Here is a 13,097-nt window from a genome sequence, read left to right on the forward strand (position 1 = left end):
AACTTATGGGGCTATAGGCTGACAAGTCCCTTGGACCTGGTGGGTTGCATCCTGGGATATTGAAGGAAGTAGCTCCAGAGATAGTGGATGCACTGGTAGTAATCTTCCAAGAATCCTTAAACTCTGGGAAAGAAGATTTGAGAACTGCAAATGTAACACCCTTATTCGAAAAAGGAGGGAGGCAAAAACAGGTAACTATAGGCCAGTTAGCTTAACATCTGTCATTGGGAAATGTCTATTAATAACGTCTATTATAAAGGATGTAATAGCAGAGCAATTAGAGTTACATAATCTAATCAAGTAGAGTCAGCATGGCTTCATGAAGGGGAAATCATGCCTGACAAATTTATTAGAATTCTTTGAAGAGGTAACTAGCAGGATAGATAAAGGGGAACTTGGTATTTGGTAAAGAGGTATTTGGAAAGTCAAAATGCAATCCATCAGAGTCAGCATGGTTTTATGAAGAGTCAATCGTGTTTGACTAATTTGCTGGAGTTCTTTGAAGATGTGACAAGCAAAGTGGATAATGGGGATCCTGTAGATGTAGCATATCTGGACTTCCAGAAGGCCTTTGATAAGGCGCCGCACAAAAGATTAATACACAAGATAAGATCACGGAGTTAGGGGTAATATATTAGCTTGGATAGAGGATTGGCTAACCAACAGAAAGCGGAGAGTTGGGATAAATGGGTATTTTTCTGGATGGCAAGCTGTAACTGATGGGGTGCCACAGGGTTTGGTCCTTGGGGCCCCAACTATTTACAATCTATATTAATGACTTGGATTCAGGGATAGAAGGTACTATAGTTAAATTTGCAGATGACACCAAAATAGGTGGGAAAGTAAGTTGCAAGGAAGAAATAAGAAATTTACAAATGGATATGGCCAGGTTAGGTGAATGGGCCAAGATTTGGCAGATGGAGTTTAACGTGGATAAGTGAGAGGTTATCCATTTTGGTCGGAAGAATAAAAAGGCGACTTATTATTTAAATTGAGAGAGCCTTCAGAATGCTTCAGTGCAGAGGGATCTTGGTGTCCTCATGCATGAATCACTGAAAGCTAGTATGCAGGTACAGCAGGTAATAAGGAAGGCAAATGGAATTTTGGCATTTATTGCTAAAGGAATAGAGTATAAAAATAGGGAAGTGTTGTTGCAACTGTGCAAGGCATTGGTGAGACTGCACCTGGAGTACTGTGCACAGTTTTGGTCTCCTTGAGGAAGGATGTAGTTGCACTGGAGGCAGTTCAGAGGAGGTTCATTAGATTGATTCCACAGATGCGGGGCTTGTCTTATGAGGAGAGATTGAGCAGCTTAGGCCTATACTCGCTAGAGTTTAGAAGGATGAGAGGAGATCTAATTGAGGTATATAAAATGCTAAAGGGGATAGACAAAGTAGATGTGGAGCAGATGTTTTCCCCTTGTGGGGCATTCTAGAACAAGAGGCCATAGTTTTCGGCTAAGGGGTGTTAGATTTAAATCAAAGATGAGGAATTACTTTTCTCAAAGGGTCGTGAATCTGTGGAATTCACTACCTCAGAGTGCCGTGGATGCCGGAACGCTGAATAAATTTGAGGAGATAGACATATTTTTAATTAGTAATGGGTTGAAAGGCTATGGGGAGAGGGTGGGAAATTGGAGTTGAGGCCAAAATGAGATCAGCCATGATCGTAATGAATGGCAGGGCATGCTTGAGGGGCTGAATTGCCTGCTCCTAGTTCTTATCATTAGGCTACTTAATAAGATCTCATGGTGTTGGGGGTAGTATATTAGCATGGATAGAGGATTGTCTAACTAATAGAGAGCTGGAATAAGGGGGCCATTTTCAGGATGGCAACCTGTAACTAGTGGAGGTTACAGATGATGGAAGTGAATGTACTGTCGCCAAATTTGTGGATGATACAAAAATAGGTGGGAAGGCAAGTGATGAGGATGACACAAGGAGTCTACAGAGGGCTCTCGACGGGTTAAGTGAGTGGGCAAAAACATGGCAGATGAAATATAATGTGGGCAAATGTGAAGTTATGCACTTTGGCAGGAAGAAGAGGAGCTGAATACTATTTAAATGGAGAAAGAGGGATTTGGGAGTCCTTGTGCATGAATCCCAAAAAACTAACATACAAGTTCAACAGATAGTGGGGAAGGCAAATGGAATGTTCCTTTATTTCAAAGAGAATGGAGTTTAGAAATAGGAAAGTCTTGATAAAACTATAGAAGGCACTAGTTAGACCAGACCTAGAATACTCTGAATAGTTTTGGTCCCCTTATTTAAGGAAAGATATACTGGCGTTGGAGTCAGTCCAGAGAAGGTTCACTAGGTTGATCCTGGGGATGGAGGGATTTTCTTATGAGGAGAGGTTGAGCAGGTTGGGCCTGTACTCATTGGAGTTTAGAAGAATGAGAGGCAACCTTATTGAAACATACAAGATTCTTAGGGGTTTTGACAGGGTAGATGCTGAGAGGTTGTTTCCCCTTGTGGGAGAGTCTAGGACCAGAGGGCATAATCTCAGAGTAAGGAGTTGCCCATTTAAAACAGATGAGGAGGAATTTCTTCGGGGTAGTGAATCTGTGGAATTCTTTACTGCAGAGGGCTGTAGAAGCTGGGTCTTTAAGTATATTCAAGGCTGAGATAGACATTTTTTTCAGTAAGGGAATCAAGGGTTATGGGGAAAAGGCAGGAAAGTGGAGTTGAGGATTATCAGATGAGCCATGATCTCATGGAATGGCGAGCAGGCTTGATGGGCCAAATGGCTGCCTTCTCCTACATCTTGTCTTATTGGTGGAAGAAGCACTAATGTGAGTAGAAGTTGTCTGAGGTGGAGACCTGCCCACACTGCTTTGAGATTGTCTTCATGTGGGAGGAGTGCTACGCACAAATTTTATCAGCTGCTCAAGCGGATAAAGCGACTGCAGTGTAGCAGGCTTTCGGTTAACCCCAGCAAACGGTAAAATGACAAATGGAAATCTCGTCAGACAGCAGCTCCTCGATGGGGCCATTAATGTCATATAGTTACGTGAGGGTGTACTGGTGTTACTGCATGTATGCGTGTTGATGTCATTGTTGCATGTGCACAGGGGTGTGGGCGCTGGGCGCAGCAGAGTGACACCATTGGTTTTCTGCATATGCATGGACCAGTGTGCATGCACAGACAGGTATTGGCGGTCATCTTCCGTTGGCAGGAGACAGTGTTGATTCATCCAGGGATATGAGTAGGGCTGACTGCTATCATGACTTATTTTTAAACTGGTGCAAAAGATCACAAATTCAGCTTGTGCTGAACATAATTTGTGCTTAAAATTGTGCGATCTTTTGCACGTATTATGCTGATTTGAGTGAATTGTGGTTAAAAATAGCAGTGCTGGGGAGACGATAGCATAGTGGTATTGTCGCTGCACTCGTAATCCAGAGACCCAGGTTAATGCTCTGGGGACCCGGGTTTGAATCCAGTCATGGCAGATGGCGGAATTTGAATTCAATAAAAATGATGGCCATGAAACCATTCTCCATTGTTCTAAAAACCCATCTGGTTCACTAATGTCCTTTAGGGAAGAAAATCTGCTGTCCTCACCTGGTCTCATGTGACTCCAGACCCACAGCAATGTAGTTGGCTCTTAAATGCCCCCTGAACAAGGGCAGTTAGGGATGGGCAATAAATACTGGCCTAGCCAGCGACTCCTACATCCCAAGGATGAATTTTTTAAAAATCTAGCAGAAACTCTACCCCAAGGTGCTTGCAGTTGGCAGTCCCAATGTCACTTGGTCGAGGTAGGATGCGTTCTCGTTTACTGAGTCATGGTGGAAATTATGGAGGCTCTTGCCACAATCTACCAATTCTCTTTGGATATGCAGGTGCTGCCGGAGGATTGCAAATGCTCAAAGAGGAAAAGGGAGATGGACAAAGTTGGCCACTATGGGTCAGTAAATCTAACATTGGTGGAGGAAACTCCTTGAAACATTTATCTGGGGCAAATTTAACTGACATTTGGAAAGTTTTATGGACTAATGAATGAAAGTCAGCATAGTTTGTTAGGCCAATAGTTTAAAACTGACTTGGTCAAGGTCATCCTAGTAACGTAGAGGGTTGATGGGGATATGGTATGTTGTGTTTGTGGATTTTCAAAAGGCATCTGACAAAATACCATGTATAGTCTTGTTAACAAATTAAAGCCCATGGGATTTGAGGGGATAGTGGTAGCTTGGATACAAAATTGGCAGAGGGTCAGAAAGCAGAGTAGTGGTGCATAGTTATTTTTCTGGTTGGAAGGAGATTTGCAGTGGTATTCCCAGAAGTCATGTTGGGACCACTGCTCTTTTTGATGTATATTAATGACTGTGCTTATGGCATAACTTTGAAGTTGGCAGATGATAGGAAACATGAAATGTAGTAAATGATGAGGATAGTAACAGAACTCAGGAGGACATGGACAGACTTATGAAATGGGTAGACTCATGTTGGAGGAAATTTAGCACAAGTATGAAATGATGCATTTTGTTAAGGAGGGGGATAGGCAATATAAACTAAATGGTAACTGTTTTAAAGGAGTTGCTGGAAGTAGACTTGGGAGTGTATGTATACAAATCTTTGAAAGTGGGAGGACAAGTTGAAAAGACTATTAAAGCATATGGGATCATTTAGTTTTATGAATAGAGGCATGGAGTACAAAACAAGGAAATTATCCTAGTATTTTGAAACATTATTTGGACCTCAGGATGTTCTCAATTCTGGTCACATTTTAGGAAAGATGTGAGGTGTTGGGGAAGGTGCAGTTGAGATTTAGAAGAATAGTTCCAGGAATGTGAGACTCTGTTTGCGGCGAGATTGGAGTTGCTCTCCTTGGAGCAGAGAAGACTGAGGAGATTTGATAGACCAAATAGTGAAACTCCTTCCGGTAACAAAGATCAGTAATCAGAAGACACAAGTTTATGGTGATTGGCAAAAAATAAAGAGGTGTGAAGAAGAAACACTTGACAGTCCTTTTTTTTTTGCTATCTGGAGTGCGCTGCGTGAAAAGGTGGTGGAAGTAGATCCAACAGGAACATACAAAAGAGAATTGAATAAATACTTGACAAGGAAAAATATTACAGGGCTTTGGGGAAAGAGCAGGAGAATAGCATTAATTGGTTAGCTTTAGCAAAGATCCAGCACAGACATTATGGGCTGATAGCTGCCTATATCATTCCATAATTCAATGAAAGCACCAACCACCGTCTTTGTTCATGAGCCTTATGAATTGGGCTTTGAGGTGCGCATTCGTCTTCCTTTCCAACCTTTCAAGAAGTTTCTGGCTTCCGTCGATAACGCAACTCTTCCATCCTTATTTAGTATGCTGTCAAACTCTTTGCAATCTGTCTTGCTGAAATGGTGCTGATCTTTTAGCTTTTAGATGAAAAGCTTGTTTAAGATGTTTGTTTAAGCAGTAATTTAAATGTGTGGAAATATGACTTAAATTAGTGTACTTTAATTTTCAATTTATTTGATCTGAGGCACAGTACTGCCATAATAAAAACAGAAAATGCTGGAAAAACTCAGCAGGTCAGGCAGCACCTGTGGAGAAAGAAACAGAGTTAACGTTTCGAGTCCGTATGACTCTTCCTCAGAGCTCTGACAGACCTGCCAAGTTTTTCCAGCATTTTCTGTTTTATTTCAGATTTCTAGCATCCGCAGTATTTTACTTTTATTACAGTACTGCCATGCATGGTTTCATCTGTTTATGATTACAGAGCACGTTTTATTTTGATGTAATAGTATCTATTCCTAATCATGAATGTTGCATTCAAACTGGATGCACAAATTGCAACAAGTACAGTCAATTATGCTCTATTTGAGAACTTGAAATTGCATAGCTTACTTTTAATGGTTATTTTCCACCAGCAATTCAATGAAATCTTCAAGTTGTTCTACATGCTTGCTTGATAAATTGAAAGTTGAGAAATGCAATGGAGGTTTCTTTGCCTTCCAGGCAAATAAAATTTGAAAGCTGTGTAACTATGACAGCATCCCTCTGGTGGAAATAGTTTCCAAATCTGGCTGCAGGAGTGTGCAGAGTTAGGTGATAGCTCCTACTGGGAATGTGTAAGTTACACTGGCAGTCTTCAGCCTCATCCAGATATATACGCTCCCTGTGTATGCACAAGTGACAGTGCAAGGCTATGTCTGAATGGAGTGAATCTAAAGTGGTGTCCCTCCACCACCACCACCTGAAAATAGAGAAATTATGAACATCCAGCGATGGACACAGCTACTGACCTACTATGAAGAACAGATTTAGGTAGCTGGCAGGATTGTCCAATGATCAGAGAAGAATAGCATGAACAGTAATGCACATTTTAACTGGTTTTCCAAGCAGTGCCCATTAGGCACTACTTATGCCTCAATCATATTGTGGGCAGGACTTTCCACCAACATAAAATTATCATGAGCTTTGCATGCGTTCTCTGTAGGGTCAGTGGACTTCAGAGCCACTTGGCACACTACGTGTAGTGCTCCTCAGGGCTCCATAGTTAAAGATGTGAAGAACTGATGCCTCCAGATACACATGTCAGCTGACATTGTACATTGCTATTTTCCCCTGATTTCGTTGGACAATCATGCCAACTACCTAAAGGTGTTCTGCATATTAGTTCTTTGGGAAATTTTAAACAGCAGAAACTCCAGCTCGAGATATCATTTGAGATAGAATTCAATTTAATTATAAGCTGAACACTTTTCATAAGCTATTCACTTACTATGCCCTGAACTGGTTGAAACCGGTGACTCCTGTAATGGAGAAATATGTGAATCCCATTGTTGCTGACTAATTCTATTCAACCAATTTTTCTTCTTAGCGTCATCTTCTGCTGATGTCCTAAGGCAGTCCGGAATAATGTCTGTGTCTCAGCAGGCTTGGAATAAAATATCTCATTATTCCAAACGGGGATACAGGTTCGTGTAAAGTGGATGTGTTTCTGATCAAGATTGTCCTTACCACTTTTTTTTTCAGCGGTTCCTTCGTACAAAATAAATCTGAACATGTACACTTAGATATTATCTATTACATATCAAAAGTATTTTGTCTTGTCCTTGTTGGCGATTAGTCACACTTACTTCCCATAACATCACGCAATTGGTTACCATTTTTCTTTAGTAACTGAAATTTCCAAAGTCTGAAATAATATAGACATTAAACATTACACTAACAGACAATTAAGCTTCTCTATAAAGATTTTTTACTTGAGTACCTCTTGAATATATTGATGGAAATGTCTGATTTTGAACTTGAAAAATTATTTTACCAAGGGGTATGTTATGTCATGTATGTTATGTCATGTACAATGTACCCTGCACATCGCCATGAACCACTTGAGAAATTCAGTGAATTGGTCAAATTGAGTTTTTATTGCAGTGTTGTAGTGTTAGTGGAGTTTTAAGAGTTTAATTTCATGCTTTTTTGAATCTTGTTTAAATCTGATTTTGGCCTTGATCTGTTGGCCTCTGTAACATGTAGATGGTATAGCTATTTTTTTGATAGCACCAATGGGGAATGGCTAGGGAAGGTAAATAGGATTTGGCAAAACTCAAAGTATAACAGGTCCAGGAGCCTAGGGAGGGTAATTAATGGGTGTGGGAGGGAAGTTCAGGGGTATGGAAGCATTGAGGTGGTTCTGGATTATGAGCTCATATGAGGGATGTCCCAAGATCTTGTAGTGGAAGGCATGTCCTAGGATCTCTTGAATTTTTGGGAGGATAGAAGTACTGGAGAGAGGGTTCTTGGATCAATTTCTGGGAGATGCATGCATACCTTCAGATTTCACCTTGCAAGTAAAAATGTACATTATGTATAGTAAAGTCACTTCCACAATTGCTGCTTGTGTTCATTATGTTTATTCAAAAGCCCTTGTAGGTAGAGACCGCAACTGACTGACTTGCAAGCAGTCTCGGAAAGCTCCAGTTGTCACTTTAAAATTACTTCTTCGGCCTTGCATGTAACCCTTTGTTCACAAACTATATTTATTGGAAGTCTCTTAAATATTCTGTTCAGTATGAATCTTCAACATAGTAATTACTGGTCAAAAATGATCTGAGAGTTAATGCTCCACTCAATTTTATGATCCCTCCTTTTGCTAAAATGCCTTTTGTTGACATAGAAACAGGCCATTCTGTGATTCTGTGCTGTAACTATTTGGCCCATTGTGTCTGTGCCAGTCTCTGCAAGAAAACTCAGTTAGCCCAATTCCCCACCCGTTCCCTTTTAGCCTTTTAGCTTCATTTTACCGTCTCTTTCATCATTTAAGAAGCCCGGCTTTGGTTGCAATAAGCATTTCCCCCTCATGGGAATGAACCTAAATTGTGCCTGAACAATCTCATTTTTTTTAAAAGCAGACCATTATTCCTTTACAGTTTTGCCTGCCAATCTTTCATTCTAATTTACTGGAGACAGATCCATTTTCAACCCATTGAAATTGGCCCTCTTTTAACAATATTATTTTTACTCTAGATTGTGCTTCTTGATCTTTTCCATACCTAACCTAAAACTTATTCTCTGATCACCGTCCGCTAAATGTTTCCCTTCTGACACTGAATCCGTTTGGCTTCCCTCACTCCCCAGAACTAGATCCAGCAATGCATCCTTGTTGGGCTGTAACATGCTGATAAGAAAATTGTCCTGAAGAAATTTCAGAAACTCTTCCCCTTCTCTCTGCCCTTTACATTATTACTATGCTAGTCTGTATTAGGATAATTAAAATCCCATTACCACTACTCTAGTTTTTGCACCTTTTTTAATTCATTCATGGGATGTGAGCTTCGCTGGCTGGGCCCTGACCTCTCTGGAATTTCCCTGTGAATTTTTTCCTCTACCTTTCCCATGAGTTAGTGGCATATAGAATACACTCAGTAGTGCAATTACACCTATATTGTTTCTTAACTCTAACCAAATAAATTCTACTCTTAATGCCTCCAGGACATCCTTGCTCTTCAGCACTATAATATTCTCCTTAATCAATACTGCCATCTTTCCTTTCCTATCTTCCTTAAATACTTTGTATTCAGGAATACTTAGTGCCCAGCCCTACCATTTTTATTGCCACATTATATTCTGATGTGCCCATCTATGCCTGCAGGTCACCGACTTTATTTGCTACATTTTGTGTATTTATGTATATGCACTGTTTGCTGATTTGGACCTTTTTGCACACCTCCTTAGTTTGACCCCATCGAACAGCATCTTTACTTCTTACTCTAGTGCTATCTCTCTCTCCCGGTTCTTAATGCACTTTTGTTTCTCCTTTCTGATGCTACATCCTGGTTTCTGATCTGTCTTTTTGGCCCTGTTCATTATTTTTACAGTTGGATAGAAGCAAATACTCCCTATTACTATTCAGAGGCTGTAACAATGTTTGGACCAAACCTTGAACTAGTTTGGAGAAGGCTGACTGAATTAGTTGTATATACAAAGGAAATGTTGTCAAGTCATATTTCATGGATCACTGAAAATCTACCCAGGCTTATTGAGTGGGTGAGTACAATGTTTTTACAATAATTCTATATATGAGGCAGGTTTTGAGGGAGTGTTGCATATAAAGCCTTGTATAGATTCTGCCCCCTCTCTGTTTGGTGGTTCTACATGAAATGTCAGTGACTTAAAGCACTTGTGATTCTTCACAGGGTAGTTCAAGAAGTGAAATGGGACCCCACAATCTCCATTCTCACACTCGCTTTAGTGCTTTAGAATAAATTACTGGGTTTTTGTGTAAGATCAGTGTGCAAGCTGTGCAAAATGATCTTACCTGGGGAGACCAAGGCAGAGTGTTGGATTGTTAAATCTTGGTCCCCAGTCATGTAACATTTTTACAATGAAGATTCCAGGCAAAGGGCACCATTGGGTCCTAATGGCTGAGTACTACTATTAACTAAACTTATTATAAAATTGCTGGCAGTGTTGGTCTGTCCTTGCATGTTTCAAGTTCCCTTTTTGTGTATTGAACTGTGGTAACACCCACAGGCACCCAAAAGAAAGCTGTTCAGCTTTCGGCTATGGTAGCTACATGCCCTAATTGTTTTACACTGCTCTCATTGTCTTTTACCTTGCTGGGGCTCTGGAAGAGTAATACTCAATTTGGAAATCATGACTTCTGAGGGACTTGTTTTGGACTCTTGCTTTTAATGGATTTTTGAAATACAGGGACCTGGACAAAGCCTGAAGCATGGATTTAGCTTAATTTATACTTTTGTGTCTGAGTACCATTAATCACTTTTTTTTTACAGCTTCATTCTAATCTCCCAGATGCAGTGATGCAGTTTGTAGACTATGTCAAGGAATTGCTTCTCTTTGTACATCAGAATTATCTATTTCCAGCTTTGGAATATATGAGAATGGTAATGAAACAGTGGTGGAAACAGCTTGTTAATTCTTGCGAGTAAGTATCTCTGGTCTCTGTGTGCTTCATTCTTTTATTTTCAACCTATTCAGACTGACGGCAGTTAAAGCCTAAATTTTCTTAGCTGGCAATAAGATACCTACCTGACTTGCTGTTGCATATATAGGTGTACCTCAGCTATTCTCTTGGGTACAGATGTGCTGGCTATACAATAGATATGAACATTTTTCATTTGCTGGTGCTAAACAATAATTGCACAACTGGAGTGCAACAATAGTACTCCACAGCAATCTTAACTTTTAGATTAAGATAAAAACAAAATACTGCAGATGCTGGAAATCTGACCCAAAAAAAAATTGCTGGAAAAACTCAGCCAGATCATCCTCCGCCATTTCCTTTTCTGCCAACTCCAGTATGATGCCACCACCAGACGCATCTTCCCTTCGCCGCCGACCCCCGCCCCCCCCCCCCCCCCGTCGCATTCCGTAGGGACCGTTCCCTCAGGGACACCCTGGTCCACTCCTCCATCACCCCCTACACCTCAACCTCCTCCCACGGAACCTTCCCATGCAATCGCAGAAGGTGCAACACCTGCCCCTTTACTCCCTCCCCCCCCTCCTCACAATCCAAGGGCCCAAACACCCCTTTCAGGTGAAGCAGCATTTCACTTGCACTTCCCTCAATTTCGTCTACTGCATTCGTTGCTCCCAATGCGGTCTCCTCTACATTGGAGAGACCAAACACAGACCGGGTGACCACTTTGCGGAACACCTTCAGTCTGTCTGCAAGCATGACCCAGACCTTCCTGTTGCTTGCCATTTCAACACTCCACCCTGCTCTCATGCCCACATGTCCGTCCTTGGCCTGCTGCAATGTTCCAGTGAAGCTCAACGCAAACTGGAGGAACAGCACCTCAATTTCCGACTAGGCACTTTACGGCCTTCTGGACTGAATATTGAGTTCAACAACTTCAGATCATGAACTCTCTCCTCCATCCCCACCCCCTTTCCGATCCCCCTTTTTCTAATTATATATATTTTTCTTTTCCCACCTATTTCCATTATTTTTAAATGTATTGCCATCCATTGTTTCATCTCCACCTTTTAGCCTATTTCGATCCCTTCCCCCTACCCCACCCTCACTAGGGCCATCTGTCACTTGCTCATCCTGCTTTCTACCCTTAATGTCACCATTAACACATCCTTTAGCTAATATCACTACCGTCAACACCCCTTTGTCCTTTTTATGACATCTTTAGCAATCTCTCCTTTGCCTCCACCTATCACTGGCCCTCTATCCAGCTCCACCTGTCCCACCCCGCCCCCCCCCCCTTAAAACAGCTTATATTTCACCACATTTCTATTCCTCTTTAGTTCTGATGAAGAGTGATACAGACTCGAAACGTTAACTCTGTCTCCCTCTCCACAGATGGTGTCAGACCTGCTGAGTTGTTCCAGCAACTTTGTTTTTGTTAACTTTTAGACTCATCTTTTGGATGTGCTGCTCTGATCTCTTTAAAGGCATATTAAAAAACACTTAGTGATACGTGGGTAGATATGAATTGTTTTATTTCACAGGCTGCCAAGCAACTAACAAATTCCTCATGCTTGGCTCATCGACCCTGAAACAACTCCATCTCATACTCCTTTCCATGAAACAGATACTTGAAATATTTATCTAATCCTCCTTTTGGAGGAGAAACACATTTCCGGGATATAGGGAAAGAGTGAGGGAGTGGGACTAACTAGATTGTTCTTTGAAAGAGCTGGTGCAGATCCTATGGACCAAATGGCAGCCTCCTGTGCTATTCCGATTCCAAAATCAAAATATCGTTCTGTGAAACAAGCCAGAAAATGGTGCAGTTTAACCCTAAATATTTGCTGTGGCACCAATTGATAAAAGTTCTCTCCCTATTTGGAACAATTTCATCTTTTTATGTCTGTCTTTTGAAAGATATTTCTATAATGTCTACTCTGTAAGATTAAAGTGTCAAACAATATTCACAGGCTAAGGTACGCCTGCGTTAAATTAAAATCCACAAAGATCTGTGTACCTGACCTACAGCATCATAAATTGAATGGTGAAATTCATAACCTTAATCTCTGGGAGGAACAATAAGCTGCTAAATGAAACAATTGTAGTGAGAATGGTCTCGTATTCCATTTTGTAGTGTTTTAAAACAAAAATTGAACTATTCCGGCTGATAACAGCTCTTCCTCACGCATAATACTATATTAATGTGCTGCATTTTAAGTCCAGTTGACTAGCTTGCTGGTTTGCTGTTCTTCTCTAATAACTCATTTTATACTACTTAGCTGGTAATAGGTGACCGGTGCTGACTGGCAATGGTATTGCTGTTCCTGTCACCATTTAATACTGCTGCTAAATGATGAAGGGGATGTAGTGCCAGGCATTTTTTGTTGGTGGTGTTAACATGTTCTATACAACTTGCATTGCTCAATCGTTGTATGTTGCACTCTTTAGTTTTGAGGAGTTGGTGCTGCAGCCTTCAGAAATGTGACTGGTTTGTTATGCAGAATTGCTGATTGCAGTAAAGTGTTTTAACAGTTTTGTTTTAACAAAAGATTAGATGAGCTTATGTGCTCAAGGTAACTGTAAACTGATGCTTTTGGGATGCTGAACTTGAATTAGAGGCATTCCATTATGACTACAGTTTGATTGGAACCACATAGTATATTTGTTCTGAAACTCTACATTTATAACATTCTATATTTAATATGT

General features: G+C 40.8%; 1 protein-coding gene across 3 annotated transcripts in view; it reads left to right on the forward strand.

Moving 5' to 3' along the window:
- Nucleotides 1–13,097, forward strand: part of tmem214 (transmembrane protein 214) — a 59,612-nt gene that overhangs the window by 43,710 nt on the left and 2,805 nt on the right. For all 3 annotated transcript variants that reach the window (XM_078541497.1, XM_078541499.1, XM_078541500.1), the window contains 3 exons: nucleotides 6,825–6,921; nucleotides 9,325–9,493; nucleotides 10,243–10,394. In XM_078541497.1, the coding sequence (XP_078397623.1) occupies nucleotides 6,825–6,921; nucleotides 9,325–9,493; nucleotides 10,243–10,394 (418 nt within the window). The remainder of the gene's footprint in view (nucleotides 1–6,824; nucleotides 6,922–9,324; nucleotides 9,494–10,242; nucleotides 10,395–13,097) is intronic.

Source organism: Cetorhinus maximus, chromosome 5 (genome assembly GCF_964194155.1).
Source record: "Cetorhinus maximus chromosome 5, sCetMax3.hap1.1, whole genome shotgun sequence".
In the NCBI taxonomy this organism is placed as follows: domain Eukaryota; kingdom Metazoa; phylum Chordata; class Chondrichthyes; order Lamniformes; family Cetorhinidae; genus Cetorhinus; species Cetorhinus maximus.